Source organism: Alligator sinensis, unplaced genomic scaffold (genome assembly GCF_000455745.1).
Source record: "Alligator sinensis unplaced genomic scaffold, ASM45574v1 scaffold991_1, whole genome shotgun sequence".
Taxonomy (NCBI): domain Eukaryota; kingdom Metazoa; phylum Chordata; order Crocodylia; family Alligatoridae; genus Alligator; species Alligator sinensis.
This window is the reverse complement of record NW_005842335.1, coordinates 90,164-109,708: the sequence shown is the minus strand read 5'-3', so window position 1 is coordinate 109,708 and position 19,545 is coordinate 90,164. Positions and strand designations below refer to the sequence as shown.

General features: G+C 52.8%; 1 protein-coding gene across 14 annotated transcripts in view; it reads left to right on the top strand.

Annotated features, from left to right (window-relative positions):
- Positions 1–19,545, top strand: part of BIN1 (bridging integrator 1) — a 117,008-nt gene that overhangs the window by 71,396 nt on the left and 26,067 nt on the right. For 7 of the 14 annotated variants that reach the window (XM_025210112.1, XM_025210110.1, XM_025210109.1 and 4 more), the window contains exons 6-12: positions 1,933–2,040; positions 4,882–4,974; positions 8,976–9,061; positions 9,527–9,602; positions 11,022–11,104; positions 14,018–14,062; positions 18,723–18,873. In XM_025210112.1, coding sequence (XP_025065897.1) covers positions 1,933–2,040; positions 4,882–4,974; positions 8,976–9,061; positions 9,527–9,602; positions 11,022–11,104; positions 14,018–14,062; positions 18,723–18,873 — 642 coding nt within the window. The remainder of the gene's footprint in view (positions 1–1,932; positions 2,041–4,881; positions 4,975–8,975; positions 9,062–9,526; positions 9,603–11,021; positions 11,105–14,017; positions 14,063–18,722; positions 18,874–19,545) is intronic. The other 7 variants (XM_006028678.3, XM_025210114.1, XM_025210108.1 and 4 more) reach the window with 3 other exon arrangements.

Genomic DNA, 19,545 nt, shown 5'->3' with positions numbered 1-19,545 from the left:
GCTCTTCCACCCATCTTAAAAACCAAACAAACCCAAACCCACCACAAAAGAGGACAAAAAATCCCCACTTTTTTTTTTTCTCCTCTAGCAGGTCACTGGTTATGGTTTCCTTTAATAGAAATGTTGCTTAATCATCATTTAAGTTTTCTGAGTGGGGTTTTTTGTTTGATTTCCTGGCAACACAGTCCTCTGAAGGATGGAGCGGGTGAAAGGGGAACGAGTCTCTTCTGGGTGCCGCTGCATTCAGGGACGCTTTGATCAAAACAGCCTCTGGATCTGTCTGTGCTGAGGTTTCTTTTTAAGCAATTTAAAAGTTGCCTCAAAAATGCCAGGCTGCGTGTGTGTGACCAGAAACCTCTGTGTGTCTCCTTGTGTGATTTGCTGACCCATCAGGAGCTCATCGGGAGCTGGGCCTGTCCTGCAAGAGGGCTGAATGCAAACCCTCTGCTGAACAGACGTCCGGCAGCTGCCCTCGGAGCTGTATCAGACATTTAATTAAAAGAACAAAAGAGGGTGATGAAATGAAAGGACAGAGTACAGCTGTCTGGCAGACGGGGAGTGTGGAGAGCAGCCTGTCTGCAGCCGATAACCATCGGAGGACGAACCCGGGGAGGAGACTGCATCCGTCCCCGAGCGCAGGGCAGAGCCGCCACTTGCAAAGCTAAGCCCGCTTTTGGCGGAGCACAACAGAGCAGAGCCTGACCCTGGGCGGCCGTCTCGGTCGCTTTCCAGCCCCGCGTGGAGGCAGCTCAGGGCAGGCTACGCGCTCCTGTCGGGAGAGTTAAATGCCTAAGGAGGTTATTTTCAGAAGCTGCCAGCTGAATAGGGAGCTGCCGGACGTGCTGGGGAGACGAGAGGGGCTGACCCGGTGCGCCCGATTCATGGGCCGGAGACCGATGCTTCCCCTTGCTTGGCGTCCTCAGCTGCAAACCCTCCCCAGGAGTTAGTTAGGACAGCTGCTGAGGAAGCTGGTCCCTACCTGCTGAAAGCATCCTGCTTGATTGTGTCCCCCCGCTTAGTCTTATGGGCGCTGGGCAGCACCCGAGCTATGGTTTTGAAAAGATCAGTGCCTACAAGGTGGACGTGGGTGCCATCTGCTTGGGAGAATCCCTTTTGCACTCGCTTCTCCTTACTCCCTTCCCCACGTGCAAAACATGGGCGAGCGCTGCCCCAGGGAAGCTGTGGGGGCAAATGCATTGAAGACGCTGGGGTGCTAAGACGGGGCGGTAAGGGTCACCTCGCAGGTACCTAAGGTAGGAAGAGTTCTGCGATAAACCCGCACGGCTCTGCAAGGGTTCAGGTCTCTGTGCCAACAAACCTGATCCCAGGACCAGACCATATGCTTATGCACTTCGGGGCAGGCACCGTGTCCCAGCCACGCCTGGTGCTCCAGAAGTGACAGCGGAGGTGCAGGATGATATGCCAGTGTTTCCTTGCGAGACGTGGGGATTGCAATTGCTGCCATCGACCTCCCAAAGGGAGTGAGGCTGAACCCTGGAAGCCAGGGGTGTTGCACTCAGCCAAATGAGGGGTGCAGGGCCAGTCTGCAGGCTGAATTGGGCCCACAGATGGGATCCGTGTTTTGGATACAGGTGCCCTGGAGTGCTTCACAGACCCCCGCCTCCGAGCGCTGGCGTGGCCGCTACCTGCAATTCAATCCCGCAGCAGCATAGCGGCCGCTGCCTGCAGCTCGCTGGGCTCTCGGGCGTGCCCTGCATCCTGCCTTTGCAACCCACGGGCCCCACTGGGGCTGGATAATAGGGCTCCAGGAGCCGTATCTTTGACAGCCGTGCCGTAAGCACCTGGAAAATGTTGTATGTAATTCTGCCCAAACCTTAGGTTGGCAGGGTAGGCCGACGCGGCGCGGGCAGAGCAGGGGTGTAAATGCTGAGGGCTTCAGCTGATGCGCTCTGGTCTTCCTCTCTCCCTCAGTCTCGCATCGCCAAGCGGGGAAGGAAGCTCGTGGATTACGACAGTGCCAGACACCATTTTGAAGCCCTACAAACCGCGAAGAAGAAGGACGAAACCAAAATCGCCAAGGTAAAGCCCCGTTCCGCAGGGACGAGGCTCGGGCGTCTTGTCATTTCTTGCAGTCTGCAATAACTTTGAGAGGAGGTTTTCAAACACATTTTGCAAAGTGTCCCTGGATGCTGTTTTTGTTTAAAGAAATGGTGGGCAACAATAGAGCCACCGGACAGCTTTGTTTGGCTGGGTGCTGCCCGTCGGCTCCTTCTTGCTGTCCGTAGGAGAAGGCTCTGCAGTGTTTAGCGGGGGTCTTCTCTGCAGGGTACAAAGTGAAGCTGTCCAGGACACACGGCTGGGAGATGGTGACCACAGACGGCCAAATGGGAAAAGGAAGGGAGGGTTTTCTGGGGACTGCCCAGACCTCGGAGGAGGAAATCTGGATTCCAGTTCCTGCTCTGACACGGGATACTGTTGTGCCTCAGTCGTCCCAGCTTTAAAACAGAGATGAGATTTGCAGCTTGGGTGCTGTGCATTGGAGTCTGTGAATATTTGCCTAGTGCTGTGGGATGCCCTGGTGAAGAAACGCACAGCAGTGCAAGCGGAGATATTATGGCAGAGCTCAGATAGGTTTTGTAGCCCGGTGAAGACGAGGGTTTACAGACCAGCTGGGGTGTTGCATACAGCTGTGCGGGACCACTGAGACACTCCACCACATTCAGCACCCCGCTGCCAATGCAACCCAAATGATCTGAATTTGATTGCATTTGCCCTCGACCAGAGCAGGCGCAGCGCAGTCATGGTTCGTTCGCAGCCTGTTTGCTGCTGGCCATACATCTTCTGGTGAATGGTGCTGCTTTTTCCGACTGGGAGGTGACGTGGCCAGCTCCGGAAAATGAAACCAGGTTTATCCTCCATCCCCACGCCTCCCTTTCACCCCTCTGAGACTAGCGTTTGAGACGCGTCATTAGCACGTGTTAGCTCGTGGGTTTGACAAGCCCAGTGTGTTCGAGGCAGCATAGATTTGGATGCGCTAAGTTTTTTGAGATGAATGCTAGGTTGCCCCTTGCAATCGGCTTACGTGTTGTAAAGGCAGCTGGAGAAACCCCGATCCCACAGATCTTAAAGGGGAATTTGGCCATGAGCCTCGTCTACACTAGACGTGTTGGACATTTTAGCTGATGCATTTTTTCAGCCTAGTCCGGGCGAGGACCTAGGGGAGGGATGGGCTATATGAGGGCTAGGGGTATTGGTTCTATGTCGGGGTGGGCAAAATGTGGTCTGCAGGCTGGATGTGGCCCGTGGGGCCCCTAAAAAATTCAGAAAATTAATTATCTGAAAGAGGGTGCGAGAGTGATATGGAGGATTGGATTGACAGTTGTTAGAGGCTTCTGGTTCACACCTAAATGTTTTTCCCACCTACCTGGCTCGTGTGATTGCTCAGGCAAACCTTGGAGCAGTAAGAAGTAGTCTGCGGGCACGTCTAAATGCACCTTAATTACAGCGCATTAAGTTTAATACCTGTTATGACGGATACTAAGTTAATGCACCGTAACCGGCACTACTGTGCATTGGTGCAAACGAACACTTTTTTGTGTGACACTTAATGCTTATTGGACTAATCTACTGCACATTTGGTCATTAGCACATTTTTTGCCAGCCGTGCTAATGTGCACCAGAATGAGTCCAACGGGCATTAAGCGTCCCGTGTAGACGCGCCCGGTGTGTCTGGGGACTGCCAGACTGATTTCCATCCAGGTGGCAGTTTTGTGCTTAGGTGATCAGTTGGCAGCACTTCGTTTTAGACAGTTGGTCTTCAGTCTTCTGGGGTTTTTTTGTCATGCAATGAGGATAACCTGACAGCAACAGGGTGCAAGCAGCTGAACTGTGGATGCTCCCGAGTCCTTGCATCATGGAGAAAGCCAGTATCCCACACGCAAGGAGGTTTTAGTCGAGTGGCTCCATGGATTGAACGTTCCTCCGTGCATGTTCATATCTCAATATTCATATTAATATTGCCTGTTAATATGCAGTCTGATAAGGAATATGATATAAAGACTGAAGTTAGTAGCCAGGAGAGCAGGATTTGTTCCAGGCTCTAGTGTTGGGTGACCTTCGACAGATCCGACAGTGCCTTTCCAATGGTCACCGTGCTGTGCCTCAGTTTACCCTATCTGGAAAATGGGGATGAGGCTACTTGCCTGCCCTTGCAAAGTGCTCTGAGATCTCTGGGTGGGAGGAACCATAGAAACCCAACGGGTGGTTATTAAAGGGCAAAGGTGTATTGCCATTTAATGTCTTCTGGACATCCCAGGGAAGGAAGGGCCCCGGCGGGTCATGCAGTCCAACCCCCACGCACGGAGGCAGATCCCATCTTAGGACAACACCAACAGCAGCATAAATCCTTCTGCAGGCGTGCAGCTCCTTTCCCCCTTTGCACAGCCCGTGTGCGCCTGCCTCTTCCCCTTCAGGCAACCTCCCAGTGACTGCTGAGCTGACAACACGCCATTAAAAGAAAGCGCCGTGGCCGTCCGTCATTGCATGCGGATAATAACGGTGTCTAATTAATCCCGGCCTCTCTTTAAGCAGCTTCACAGCAAGCCCTCGGCCCAGGGTATTTGTGCGCTAAAGTCACTAACAATTCGTGTCTGTTGCTCTTTGCAGCTGGACGGCTGGTAAATAGTGTCCCAGCCCCCGCGCCCTCTCTCACCACGTCGGATCATTAATTACCGCTGCACTTGGCATGCTCGGAGGGATTTATAACTGATTGCCCCCTCGACGTTTTGTTCCTCTCTGGCCTTGGTGACGTCGGGCTGACCCAGCTCATAATGCTCTCCCTGTTGTGATTTTTTATTTTCTAACCAAGATGTCTGTCTCTCTCGTTTCTTTGTTTTTCTCTTTCCCACTCCCTCCCCCCAGCCTGTTTCGCTGCTTGAGAAAGCTGCGCCTCAGTGGTGCCAAGGGAAACTACAGGCTCATCTCGTTGCTCAAACTAATCTGCTCCGAAATCAGGTGATTGCCACCCTACCTGGCGCTAACCCTGCACGCGCGCTTCTCTTCTCGGCTCTAACCCCGTCCCGTGCAGCCGACCGGCAGGCAGCGTTCACTCTAGCTCCCCTTCAAAGCGTGTTTCGATCGTCCAGGAGCCGATCTCCGACCGGTCGAACACCACGGACACGTGAAATTGCCTCTGAGTCTGGGCCGGTGATTTTACCGGGCTGTAAAGCTATTATGTTTTGCCCTGTTTAAGTAAAGCGATGGGGAAAAGAGGATGCGGGGGAAGATCAGGGCAGATCATCTCGCGTCTTCCCACAGTTTTATTCCTGTAAGTGAGAAACTTAGGAGGATGGGTCGTGGTTCAGCAAAGCCGTACATGGGTATCACCATGAGCGTGGTTTATATATTTGTGCAACTTCAATGCAAAACTTTCCCAGGGTGAAAACCAAATGTCCCAAATTTTTTTGCTGGGAAAATGTCCAGGGATTTGGGTTGGTCAAACAATGGGCCGGTGCTGCAGAACTTGCGTCCGGCACAAGCTTTCCGAGAGGGCTCGGAGCAACGTAGAAATCTAGGGGATTGCCCAAGCGTACCTGGATTTGGAGAAACACGTTTTCGTGATGCAAATCTCCCTTGGCGCTTGCTTTCTTGGCAAGTCTTTGGGGAAGAACAGCAGGCACTGACAGGCGGGGTTAGGGTTAGGGCTAGGTAGGAAGGAAAACAAATAGCGGTGATGGGAAGAGGCAGTGAGTCATCATCTGGACTGAAAGGAACTCGACTACCTGCTTATCAGTTCTAGGAGGTCTTATCTGCTCACGTTCAAAAGCTCACACTTCCTCAAATGCCTGGTAAGTGAATCATAGGTTACAAGCCACCGCTCTTACCTTTAAAGGACCTGGGGTTTCCACGGTCCTATTTTGACTTTACAGGGGCCAATAAAACAGTGGATGGCCTCATAAACTGTGCATCTGCTGGTGCTGTTTGCAGTCTCTCGGATGCTGAACTGCAAGGGAGGAAAGGCATACAGTTCCTATGGAGAAGGCCTGCAAGGGTTTCTTGATTTTTCTTTAAGGGCTGTTTCTTACCTTAGAAATATTTGTAATGTTCTGCTGGGTATTTTTTGTTGTTGTCATTTGTTATTTTATTTTTTGGCTGGAGGCCTTTTTCTTGGGGCCTAGAGAACTGGAGAGGGGACATTTCTTAGCCCCAGATCCAAAGACTGCATGCCGCCTCTTTAGAGACTTTCTTTAAGAGTCTGAATTAAAGAGCAGTTTCACCAGTCCCAACTGATGGAAAATGAAGCCGGGTCTCAAGTATCACGATCAGTTTAAAAATCTCATGCAAAATTACAGATCCATTTTATTTGTCCTGAGCATGTATGGTATTCTGGATTTTCTTCGCTAACAGAAGTGCTAGAAATTTACTTTGACTTAAAAAAAAAAACCAAACAAACCCAACAAAACCTCACAAAATGAATTTTCATGTTAAAAAAAAGAAAAAGAAAAGGCAAGATCATAGATGTGATAAAAATCAGATTTGTGATAAGATCAGGGCGGCTAGCAATGCAGAAATCGGCTAAAAAGATAAATCAGAACCTTTATCAAATGCTCTGCTTTCAGCTTCTCATTATATCATAATCTCATTAGTCTTCCAAGGTCTCCCAGATAAATACAGTCAGCTATCTTTCATGCAAAAAAAAAAAAAAAAAGCCCTGAAACAAGCAGCCTTTCAGACCCCCGCTAGCGAGCCGAGGGGGAGCTCTGCGGAGCCTGGGAGCGGTCCCTTGCGGGGGTGCGATCAAGCTGCCCGTTACTGTTTTGGCAATGGTGTTTTTTTGCAACAAAGAGGAAACCAGCTGAGAACAGCAAATTCCTGCCTCTCCTGAGCACCGCTGAAATGCTGGCTCCTGTCTGAGCAGCTGTGTCCATCCCTAGCAGAGCTCAGGGTTTCTGCCCCCGTGTCCCAGAAACCAGTGCCCCCCAGTCACCGAGCACTGCATCCGTCTGGTTTCCCGGAGGGTCAGGAGAGCTTAGTGGTTAGCGAGCTAGTCGAGGGACCAGGGTCCTGCTCTCTGCTCTGGCCTTGGGTGTCCCTTGGACCTGGAGGCTGACGTATTCAGGTGTCCGGTGCCTTTGGACTTCACTCGAGCAGCTCACTTTTTGGGGGTTAGCAGACAATGACGGGAGTTTCCTCCTTGGAGGATCTGGGTCTCGGCTTCTCATCTGCAATAACACTTGTCTTGAGGATCATTGCCATGAAGACAGTTTTCAGATATACAGCAACGGGGGCCGTGCGAGTCTCTAAAAGATGCCGATTTCTTTCCTTCTTTCCCCACCGGCTGCATTCAAACCCTGCGTGGGCTGCGCCGGCTCCTCTCCTCGGTGCGCCCGACGACCGAGCCCGTGGCATTTGGGGTTCAGGGCAGCTGTCTTGGAGGCCCCCAGCCCTGCCTAGGAGGAAGCTTGCTGTGTCCAACCAAAATAAGACCCCCTCGAACAGAAGCCCTGTAATAACGTGCAGCTGAAAGAGTGGTGTCGAGCTGAAAAGTGAATTCGGCACCGTTGCCGGGCGCATCAAAGGGATTTGCGATAGGCACCACGTCGCTGCGTGCACCCCGGGACCCCTCGCTCCCTGTCGCATTTCTAGAGTGAACGCTGCCTCCGATTTTTTGACCTTTGTTTCAGGATGTCGCAGTACTTGTGGGGCTGGCTGCAGTCCCTTTCTGGGTTTCTTGAACTGAGGAAGGTGGGGGGTATTTGCTTTTCCTCTGAATTCAGCTGGTTTACTGAAAAATAACAGCAGTTCTTGCTAAATTAGTCCCTATGTAGCCTGACTCCTGGATTAATCCTGATTCAGTCCTAGCTTAGAAGGAAAATGAGACATGTTTAAACATGAATGCCTTTTTCTCTCTCTTTTTTTTTTTTTCCCTTTCTTTCTCTGTGTCTGCCTCTCTTTCTTTCGTGGCAAGTAATTAGAAATAGTCATTCATGGATAGGTTTTCAGATCCGCTGGGCCCACGTACCCTCATATCCTCTGGCCTCGAGTGTATGTAACGGTGCGTCTGCCCAAGCAGGGGTTTGCTCGGTTGGGCGGGTCAGTGGCGTGGACTCGGCTGCTGCACGCGTGGCCTTCAGGAAGGACTCGGTTAATGGGAATGAAATGACCGCACCTTTGACTCTCCTACGAAATATGAACTTTTACAGGAGAACTTTTACAATCTTTTTTCTCCTGCGTGTGAAGAAGGGTGCTTGTGCCCGAAAGCTTGCAATTAAAGACTTTTTAAAATTTTTTTTTGCAAAAATCCAGGTCTAATAAAAGGTATCGCCTTGTCCACGGGTTCCAATACACCCGTCTCCCCCCTGCCCCTGCTCGCCCTAGCGTGGCTCCACGTCGCTTTTGGAGACATGCTGTGTAACGTAGCAGAAGAGCCCAGACGGGAGGGCCTTGCAGCGCTCCTGCTCTGACCCTCGTCCCTGCGGGTGCCATTTCCAGCTTGTTCATGCTGGGAATCCACCGTGCCTTGTGCACCGTGGCAAGGAAGAGGGTGGGACCATTTTCCTTGCAATGGTTTTCTTTCTTTTTTTAAAATACGGGGCCTTGAAAAGAGGAGGAACCACACTGGAGCGGGAGGAAACACGTCGGTGCCGATTTGCAGCGTGTAGTAGGAGCCGTGGGGCACCCTCAGCCCCTGCAGCGTGCGAAGCTTGCACTGGTATCAAGCCCTTGTTTAGAAATAAACTGAGATTCATCATGTCAGTAGGGTAGGCCCCTTAAAATCTCAACACACCCCTGTTCGGTAGGTGTGAGCACCCTGTTGCAAGGGATTGCCCTGGTTTTAAATGCAGTCCTCCAGGCGGCAGCAGACGTGACAGAAGGGCTGTGCACCTGCTGGCCTCGAACCCTGCAGCTCGCAGGCCTCCTGTCCCGTTGTCCTGTCATAGTTTGGTGCTCCTACCTGGCCTCTTAAGAAAGCCAGGGGAGCAGAAAATGCCCTGTTCCCTGTCAGCATGCTTAAGGCTGAAGAAGAGTTGGTAAAAGCTCAGAAGGTGTTTGAGGAGATGAATGTCGATCTGCAGGAAGAGCTGCCTTCGCTATGGAATAGGTGGGTGCGGCGGATAGTTTGCTGGGCACGGTTAGCACAGCCGTCTCGGGACACGGGTCACTCGTGCACCGGCTGCTTCCTTTGCACCCTCCCAGCTCTGCCTGCACGTGCGTGCGATGGGGAGGGAGGAGGCGTCTGGGGGGGAAGCAGGCTTCGGTTACCAGGGCACCTCCTTGCAGCGAGGAAGGCTGCGTCGGTCCACGAGCAGCGCCTCTGCTGTGGGCGGCTGTAGGCAACTTCTCCTTATGCAGCCTCCTACTTTTATTCCTTAACGCGTGTGTCCTGCGCAGCAGCTGTCCCAGCCCACGGAGCCATCTGCGGGCTGCCCGAGTCCTCCGTACCTGCCGTTCCAACCGTGCGGGAACGTGATGTCGCCGCGAAGCGTGGGTGGGTGCCAGCGGGAGACACGCATCCGCAGAGCTGTGCGTGTCCATCTAACTCCTGCTATTTGTCTTCTTTTGGCAGTCGTGTTGGTTTCTATGTCAACACATTCCAGAGTATAGCGGGCCTGGAGGAAAACTTCCACAAAGAAATGAGCAAGGTAAGCTTGCCGGCCCTCGTCGCGTCGTGTCCATCGCTCCTCGCGCGGCGCCGGGCGGTGAATGCCCCCACTTCTGTACAGGAGGCCGGGACCGAAAGAGCGAGCCGCCAAGGGCTTTGCAATCGCGACGTGGATGTTTAAACAGTCACGAGGATGCTTCGGGGTTTCGGCGGGTGGCGCCGACGGTAGTGCATCCCCTTGACGTAGCGGCTTCTCTACTCCACCTGAGACGGACTTTGGGCTGGAGGGTTTAAGCGACTAAAATGCACCTAATTCGAGCGGTGGCAGATTTTTGGTAGATTAATCTGTGCACTTGCACAGGAGACATTTGTGGTAGTCCCTGGGAAGGCCCATGGGGCTGAGTCTTTCCTCTAGAGATGCTTTTAAAAAAATGTTCATTTATCTTTAAATAACTCGCGAATCCTCCAGGTCCATGAATTATCCACCTGATTTATATGCTCGCCATATACAACCTGCTAATCTTTTATGAGGGGACCGGGGGCTGAAGTGAAAGCAGACACATCTATTATTTTTTTTTCCCCAGCTGTAGTCCTGGCAACAATACAGCAGCTAAGCAACAAGCAATGTTATGCTCATTAAATCCCCAGCAGTAACTACTTGCAGTCAGGAGATCATGGACAGGGTCAAAACATCAGCATTGAGTCCCGCTAACACTTAGGAGGACTCTTGCAAAACCAGCCGTCTGCAGCAATGACATATACTCCCACACTTTGGGTTTTCATGGATGCTGTAGCTTTTTACAAGAGAAACGTGCAGACCTCTGCATTTGGAGTGAATCCCCTTATGTCATATGTTTCACATTTCTCCTTCCTAGATTTTTTTTGTCTTTGGTATGATTGAAGAGAGCTGTATGAAACCAGGACCTTTTTGTTTGAAAAGTCATCTGCTTCTGATTAGGGCTGTAACATCATGTTCATGGCTGCAGCAGCGGGCGCAACGCCACTGACACAGAGTCGTAGCCCTTAGTGCCAGCGGTGCGTTTGGCTCATCCTTTTGTTTGCAACGCAGCCTTTTCACAATAGCAACTGCTGGGGCGGACGCCGAGGAGCGTCATGGTGTTAGTTGGAAACGAGCAACCAAACACCTCCTCGGGATTGCTGAACTGGTGTCTCTGGGTTTCCAGGACTGCAAGCGAGGGAGGAGGGAAGCAGTCCTCAGCAGGGTCATCTACAAAGATGCTCGGCGTTGCCTTGTGGTGTCATTGGCTCTACATTTTTTTTTGCTTATATTATATTCTTGCTATAACAGTAGAGCCAAAGGGGAGCTGGAATGAATGGGAGCCCAGTTTCGCCAGCCTAACGCACGCGTCTGTGTCCTGAAGCTGGGCCGGCACTGCTGCTAGCCTCCCCCAAGCTCTGCCTGTTTGTTAGCATCTCTCTCTCTCTCTCATTTCTGCAGTTGAACCAAAACCTCCATGATGTCCTGCTGAGTCTAGACAAGCAGTGCTCCAGCAATGCCTTCCCTATCAAAGCTCAGCCAAGGTTAGTAGTCCTTGGAGGGGGGCCTTTCCTCTGCAGGGAACAGGGGGACGGGGAGGTGGGAATGCATCCGTCATGGGTAACAACAAAGTGATTTTTCCCCCTCTTTCATACTGCTGTCACTTAGCATGCAAACATATTTAATGGCTCCGCCATTTATCCCACCAGCCTGAGGCGCAGCGTCGACTCTCGTTTTGGATCGGGTCCCTCACTGGTACAAGCCCACTTCTAGGTCGTGGGTCTCACCCTTGTGAAAGTGCATTGAAGAGTGAAGCTTCCCTGAACCCACGATACAAGAGCCCCTCACCCCGTCTCCCCCCGGTCTGCAACCCCAGGTTACCAGACCCAAATCTCCAGTTTGCAGGCTCTTGTGCACTACACGTGCAAACGCTACGGGGGTGGCTGGAGTCTGACCTTGCTCCCCAAGCTTGTCAGAATCCAGTTATATCCCTGTAGCCTTTGCAGAGGGCTAGCGTCCACAGCAGCTCTCTTTCTCAGCAGTCAACCCTTCGCTGGTTAACTGCAAATCTGCACAGCCTCTAGCTCTTCCAGTCTGGAGGGAGGGAGAGCTCGGGCTCTGGATGAGGCTGTGCCTGGCCCCCGTCCATATGCGTGAGTGATGAAGCAAGGCAGGATGCTGGCTCCCAGCTGCTGCCGGTCCCACGTGCTGGGTGAGCAGTAACGCAGCGCGCATCCAAGTCAGTACATTGATGGATCACAGGGGGAATTTAAGGCGAGGTAAGAGAGATCTTCAGTCTGGGGCACTGACTTAGGAAAGCAGTTGAAAGGTTAGATCATTTGTGGGTGGACTCTTTTTAATCCCCCTCCCAATATAACCCTTTGTGGTAAGCATATGTGTGCACTCGTATGTGCATGCACATACACACACACACACACACACACACACACACACACACACTTCCGGAGGATTTACCAAAGTCACCCACTTTAAAGAGGATCCTGTTAGGTAAAAGTTACCCTCCAATTCTGGATGCACGGGCACAAGTTTCCATCAAGCCTCAGACCAGGAGAAGCTTCCAGTGGAAACCACGATTCCCTCCTTTCACTTCCTAGCCAACAACTTTCCCTATAACATCTGGAGCCCAAGCACTGCGCTAGTGAATGAGAAGCTGAAGCCGGTTATTCTGGCTTCTGCCAAACGATGATCTAACACAATAGGGCCCCAACCAGGCATTTCCTAACACAGGGTAGATAGGACCTTTGCTATGTAGAGAGCGGCTCTTTCATGCGTCTCTGCCCCTCTAAAAAGAGCACCTGTTCCCTGATCCACAGCAGCGATAGTGAGAGGTGCTTCGAGGCAGGAGCTGGCTGAGAAAGGTAGAGTCCGCGATTGTCCACGGAGCCCAATGACATGCAAAACCTCACTTGCCTCCTGGCTTTTTGTGGGGGTTTCTGGCACGCTGGTTTTTTCTAGCTGGTTACAGCAATCAGGCGAGTTCCCTTCACCTGTGGGCACTGGGGTGAAATCCTGGTCCCACTGCCGTCAAGGGGACTTCGGTGAGGCCGTGGTTTCATTCCAGGTGCGTGTCCCCTGTCTCCTGGCAGCCATCCCCGTCATGCCAAGACCCCTGGAAATGGGGTCATACAGCACAGTCATGAATGCAAGAGCTCTGGTGCCTTCAGCAACGTGCCCAGCCCTGGTTTATTGAGGGAGCCAGCCCCTCCTAACTCTGCCCAGGTGAAACTCTCCTGGAGAGTCAGTCCATGGGGGACGGGGAGGAGGAAGAAGCAGGAAGGACGAAAGCTGTGGCCAATTCCCTCCTGCAAAGCTTTGGTCCAGCTGTTCACCGTAGCAACAACTCAGCAGAGGTTTTATTTATCGTCGTTACGGTTTACCATTTCGGGCCAGCTGTGAGGCCCAGCTCCCTCATAAAAAATGCTTCCAAGGCGATCAAATCCTCGTTGTCCCAAACCCAGCTCGCATCAGCTTCCTCTGTAGGGCGTGAGCCCTCCAAACTCTCCCACCTGCAGCTTGGCGCGCTTGGCCTGGCAGGGAGACCACCTGTCCACCTGTAGAAAGGAGAAAACGCCATGCACGTAGGAACTCGCTGCCTTGCCTCATCACCCGTCTCCATGGACCTGTTCCACGTAGGCGCTCTGGAAGAAGCTGGTTTGCATCAGACATCTGACATGTCGAGAGATGTTTCCATCTCTCCTCCCCATCTTGCCTGAATGTGTGAAGTGGGAGATGCCTTTTGCTCCCTGGGGGGCAGGGGTTTGCTGTGCTCTGGCAGGAAACACCCCTTGCCTTTCTCATTGCATATCGGCGCCTGCAATTAGAGCAGATGCTTCCCCTCATTCATGCACGCTGGGAAGGGGGGTGGGTGTGTGGATACAATGAAAGGAAATGGGTCTGGAGGGAAGAAAACAGTCACCCCGCTGCATCCCTGCACTGTCCTTTTGGAAGGGCCACAGAGACGGGTCATCTGTGGGGAGCAGCTCACTCCTGCTTATAGCACCATGTGCTTGGTGGCATGGACAAAGCGGGGAGCTGGTCTTCTGGGCGATGGATGCGGGCACACTTTTCTCAGTGCAGGTATATAGCGGAGAGAGCGGGACTCTAATCCCAGTCGACCACCACCTCGCTGTACAACCACCCATTTGGTTCAGGTGTCGAATGAGGGTTTTTTTTTGCAGTCTGCAAATCGCTGTGCCCTGATGTATTGCAGCGTTCAAGGTAAAGCTCATGCCACATACCTCACAAAAAGCACCCTGTCCAGAGAGCGCGATCCTGCCACCTGTGCCCTAGCGCACAGAGCAGACCCCTTTGTGAACGAAGGGGGTAGAGAAAGGCTGAGCTTTCCATCACCGATTACAAACAGGCGTGGAATTGGCTTTACTTTTCCTCCCCGGGCCATCCAGTAATGGAAATCATTTGTGTGCCATCCTCAACAGAAAGAAAGCTAAGCTGTTCTCGAGGCTGAGGAAAAAGATGAGCAGGTACCAGTGCGGAGAGCGGCGTTTTGAGACGTGTCTGGTTAGAGTGTCCTAACCGCCTGGCGTGTGGTAGCGCGGTGCCTGGAGTGGTTCCTTGCATGATGCCATGTGCTTTTCGTCCCCTTGGAGTTGGTTGCGTCGCCGTGTGTCTGGAGATGCGTGTGAATTAACCACTTGCGTTTCTTGGTTGGACCCTTGCTCCCTTTCCCGACCAAGCAGGCGCATTCAAAACCTTGGGCTCTGTGTGCGTTCAGGTGCAACTAAGGTTAGGAATAGACGTTGCATTTGTCCCAGGACAAGTTGTGCTTGTGTTTGTCCTGGTGCAGAAATGTCCCGGGATTGGCATGTGCATGCATCACCCTTCCAGTCAGGATTTAGCGGGTGGCCGAATGCAGTGCCACGTTTTCTGCCGTTGATTCAGTAATTGGGCCCGAGGACAACCGTTCAGGTGAACTTGGCAGTGTCCCGAGACACATCTCAGCCGGTAGAGTTCAAGCTACCATGTCACCTTGCTCTGTTCTGAGCCCGTCTGGATGTTACAGCCTTTAAAGTACCAGAGTCTTGACTACACCAGGGCAGCGTTAGTGCAATGCTGGAAATACATGAGCGCTGGCATGAAGGGGGAGGTTGCATCGGGACTTGGCTGTTCTGCCCTTGATCCAGTCCTCACCATTAATACTCATGTTATAGTTTGGTTGTGTGTCTGAATGGGTTTGTGCAGCCTCCCATAACATTCTCCTGAGATCAGTGTAATTTAGTGCTGAAGAATGAATAACTTGTGGCTGAAAGCCCCCATTTGAGCCTCCCCCCACCCCAAGCTGAGATTTGGAGTTGTATTTAATGTAGGATTTTGCAGGATGGGGGCTAGGCTACCTTAGCTTGTGGGAAACAAATGGGGGACAGTGGGGTGACACCCTGGCACAGGTGCTGGGAGATGTTAGTGCAATGCACTGTGGCTGGGGGCTGCAGGGGCTTCAAAATCTCATAGGACCGTGAGATCCCTCCCCACCACACTGTTAATCTAATTGCACTAGATCAAGCCCCTAGTTCAGAAAAACGAAGGCAAGTTGCCCCCAAGCTTGGCCATGTTCCCACTGTTGCAGCGGAGGAGAGCAGGAGGAAGGCATGGTGCAGGTGCCCCTCTAAAGCATGACTGAGGAGCCCTTTAGGTGAGCAGGGAAGTCTCCTTTCTCTTCTCAGCTTCCAAACGGGGCACCCACCTACTTCCTCCATCAGCACCGGGGCGCGCGATTCAGAGGCCTGTTTTGTTCAGGGAGGGTCTTGGAAATGCTTCCTGGACCGTGCACGCTACCTCGGGCAGCCTGTGCACCGCAGAGTCCTGCAAGCGGGCTGACTCGGTGGCTGTCGGACAAGATTTAATGTGCATTGCACCTAACGCAGTAAACGCTGGACTAAAAATGCCATCCTGGGTGTTTGGAAAAAGCCCAGGCTCAGTCAAAATTAGCACTGGCATTTTCCTACTGGAGCAGCCAAGGCAGACATGAAAGCTGAAGCTGGCTGTGAATAGCAGTGACCTTGGTAGGAGGCCTGGCAGGAGCTGTGGAGGGAATTGGGGGGGATGTCAAGGAGTGGGAGGTGGGACGTATCGCCTCCAGGCCTGGTAGCAAACTGCAGTCCGAGGCAGCTTGGTGGTCCCCGGAGGGACAGGTGTTTGCACCCCAGCTGGTGGCCACGTCACCGAATCGGTGATTCGCGTCACCTGAATGTCTCTGGTCCCTCTTGGCGCCTGGTTTGGGAGCTGGGCACAGCCCCCGGGCAGTGCAGGCTCTGACTTGCAGTGGGAGCTGGGTAAGGCGAGAAGAGCCGTCTTCAGGCAAACGACCCCCCTTGCACCCACGGGAGCGCTTGTCGTGCCGCGGAGCTGAAACGGGACTTCCTTGCTCTGCTCCTTCCTAGCACAACCTAGGAGAGGAGTTTGTCCCAAGATGTGGGCCAGGTAGACCCATGGTGCTCCGGGGCCAAATGTGTCTCCAGGGATTGTGCTTGTAATAGGAGGAGCAAGGTACAAGAAGGGGTGCGGTGCTGTATGTCTGACCTGTGTTTGCACAGGGATCGTTTCCCTTCCCTTTCTGAACATGGAGCATTACTCATTTATACCCCTCAGGGTCTGGCTTGTAATTTAACCCTCTGCCTGCTTCTCTCTCCAGCATGGAAATATCCAGTATAGCAGCCCAATCGGGCTTTACGGGTATTCCTGGGTTTCCGCATTCGCCCTTGGATGTCTCCTTAGCATTGCTATCCACATCCAAAGGGCTAGGTCAGTGACTTGAACCTTTCTGTCATTTGCGGACCCCTCAAAAATTTCCAGTGGAGGCGCGGACCCCTTGCGAATGGTAAGGGTGGGTATATTCACAGACTTTTGATTGATCATTGCCCTCTTTCACGGACCCCAGGGGACCACGGACCACCCGTCTAGGTGAAGCCCTGAGCGTTTGGGCCCTTTAGAACTGAACTAAGGAAACGTTTCGCCTGTAGCAACGAGGCGCTGCTTAATTAGACCCCTGCAAGCATCCTTGTATCCCCAGGGGTAGGGAATAGCAGTGTCCATTGGATCCCAAATTTCTCCCCGCAGTTCAGGTTTCATACCTGGGTTTCTGAGGCAGTTAGATTAAGCCCTCAGAGTCGCTGGGTCGTCCTGACTGGGGATGCTCTGGCCACATTGCTGGGAAGGAGGTGGGGGACTGGGAGGGGAGGGGAGGGTCTGGAGGGGAAGAGAGCCAGGCCTGTTCCCTTCTCCCTGCCCCCGGGAATGAAGTTCAGAGCGGAGGGGCGGGGAGCGATGCTGTCCTACTTGCTGCTGACAAGGCAGGTTACTAACTGGCTTGCTGCACACCAGTTGCATGGAAGCTGCTGTTCCCTGGTGACTCCCATGTAGAGCCTCTTCCTTCCCACGCCGCCTCGGTTAGCCGCCGGCGTCTCCTCAGGGTGTCCCAGATCCTTTTGCAGACCAGCTCCACAGCAGTCGCTCGTGAGACATCCGAGGAAGACCCAGTCTGGTGAGCAAACCGAGTCCAACAGAAGAGCCAGGGTGCCCTTGACCACCCCGGTGTCTTCCAGTCTCCCCCAAATTCATGCAACCTCCAGGCTGAGAGCAGCTGCTGGGAGGTTTCTTGCATCTTGTTGTCATGCTGCTGCCCCGGCACCGCTGGAAACTTCCGATGTGCATGAGACTGCGGAGACCGACGGCTTCTCGAGAGGCAGCTCTGCGCGCGGGGGTGTGGGGAACGGGAGATCGAGGCTGGAATTGGGCTAGGGTCAGGTGCTTGTCTGAATTCAAATGCCTGTGACCCCTGCTTCAGCCTGGCCCCGAGATGTCCGCTGGCAGGAGAGCCAAAATGCCGGCGTGGGAACACGGAGCGGCAGAGTTCGGACCTCTTTCAAGCGTGTACGAATACAGGGCAGGTTGCATGTATATGAAGAGGAAGAAACTCCTCCAAAGGAGCAAGTCCTGGGTATCATCAGGACCAGCTGATCCACGTTGTGCATCGTGCTGAGGAGGATGTTGCTTTATGGCCTGGGCAGGGGTCTTCGGGGTATATTGTTTTATACCGCAGCAAAGCGGTCGTCCCCCCGCAATCCTGCCCGAGGACAGGGTCTTCATGGTGCCAGATATGAGCGTCATATGAACTGTTGCCTCTTGTATAAGAAGGGCTGGTAACGTTGCCTATTAGTCAGGTTGGCTAGAACTTCTCGTTACAAACCCTTTTAATCAGTTGCTTATCATTTTGGACCACTTCGGCCAAAATTAAAAAAAAAAGAAAAGAAATCAGGCTGAGGCAGACACTGGCCTGGAGAATTTGAGCTCAAATGGAAATGAACCCTTTCCGAGTACGAGGCAAGAAAGCGCGCGTCATTTTGCCCCTGTTAGAAGTCATCACCTGCTCTAGGAGAAGCTCTAACAAGCCATATTCTAGAGATGCGGAGGGCTTGTAATTTGGCAGAGGATTGCCTGTTTGTGCCTTTTAACGTGCTCAATAAAATCTGCTCGTATCTGGCCAAGTTACAAGCGTTTTGCAGGGAGGGGAAAAACATCCAGGTTGCACATCATCATGCTCAGTGGAGTGGAGAGGGAAAAGGGGAATTGGGAGCCAGTGGGTGAAGCAGGGGGGATATCTTTAACCCCTGCTAACATATGCATCCACAGCCTTTCTATTGCTGGAAGATACCCAGTCAATGCTATCAGCTTCTGCAACCGGTGGGTATTAAAGCCCCGTGCAGCGGCTCTGCAGGCCCCCCTGCCAGCAGATGGTCCATGAGGGATCGGTGCCAAAGAAGTCCTGGGCTTTTCAGTTAGTTTTGTGTGTGCAGGTTCCTAGATATTTTTTAGCCATGTTAAAAGAACATTAGTTTGCAACGTCGCGGTGACTGGCAGAGTTTGGGCTGCCTGCATGGCGGCATAGAGATAGGCCTGCCTTAAATGCACCCGCGAGCATACAAACCTGCGCTGTCAACACCAGCCCGGGTGCGTTAGGACAAGGCACTGGGCTGTGAGTGAAGCGTCTAAGCCTCAGCTGATTTTTGGCTTCGCATCTCTGATCCCATGTCTGGGCAGTGAATAGAGAGGGCATTGAAACCGGCTTGTCCGGGTAAATCTGTCTGACCAGCCCCCGGCTCAGACTCTCCTGTCCTTTCTTTCCTCCAGCGACAGTGCCCCTGCAAAAGCAAACAAAAGCCCTTCGCCTCCACCGGACGGGTCCCCGATCACCAGCCCCGAGACCAAGACTGTCAACCACGAGCCGGAGCCGTCCTCCTTGGAGACGCCTGGGGCAGGCATCCCAAAGTCGCCATCTCAGGTAGTATCCTCGGGGGCTAAACTTGGCCCGGCGGTGCGATTCTGCTGCCGTGGGCTCAGTGGTCGCACAAGGCCACCCCTTTCCTAGTCGGGTCTCGTGTCGCTGCCGAGAACGCGGACACGAGAGGCGGTCTGCTTTCCATCCGGTGCAATGGGCCAGACCCCTTCGGAGGCAGGCGCTCTGCTCCTGGTTATATTCTCCATTGTAGGGACAATGCTAAGCGTTCCCTAAAGATGCCTTTTCACTTGAGTAACACGCATACCTCATACAGAAGCACGTACTTCGTGTTGTCTAACCAGGGGTGTAGGGCCTGTCTGAAAGGGTGAGTTATAAGACAAGACATGACATTTGTCACAACGCATAACGAGCCGGGAGAACTCCTCGTCAGAGGATACCACCGCAGTCGATTGTTTCTCAGGGCCAAAGAGGGAGCCAGCGCTGATATGGATGCGGAAACCATTCACAATGACATGAGTTGGGATTTTAAAAATAACAAAGGCAAACCCTTGCGCTTCCACGAGTAAGACATCTCTATTAACCCCGGCCTGTTATGGGGAAACTCGTCCTGTCCACTGAAACGTCCGAGACTGCCCAGTCTTGGAGACAAAATCCAGGACGAGATGCACCATGGGTCTGATCTTATTTAAGTGGAAATGCAACTAAGGGCTTATC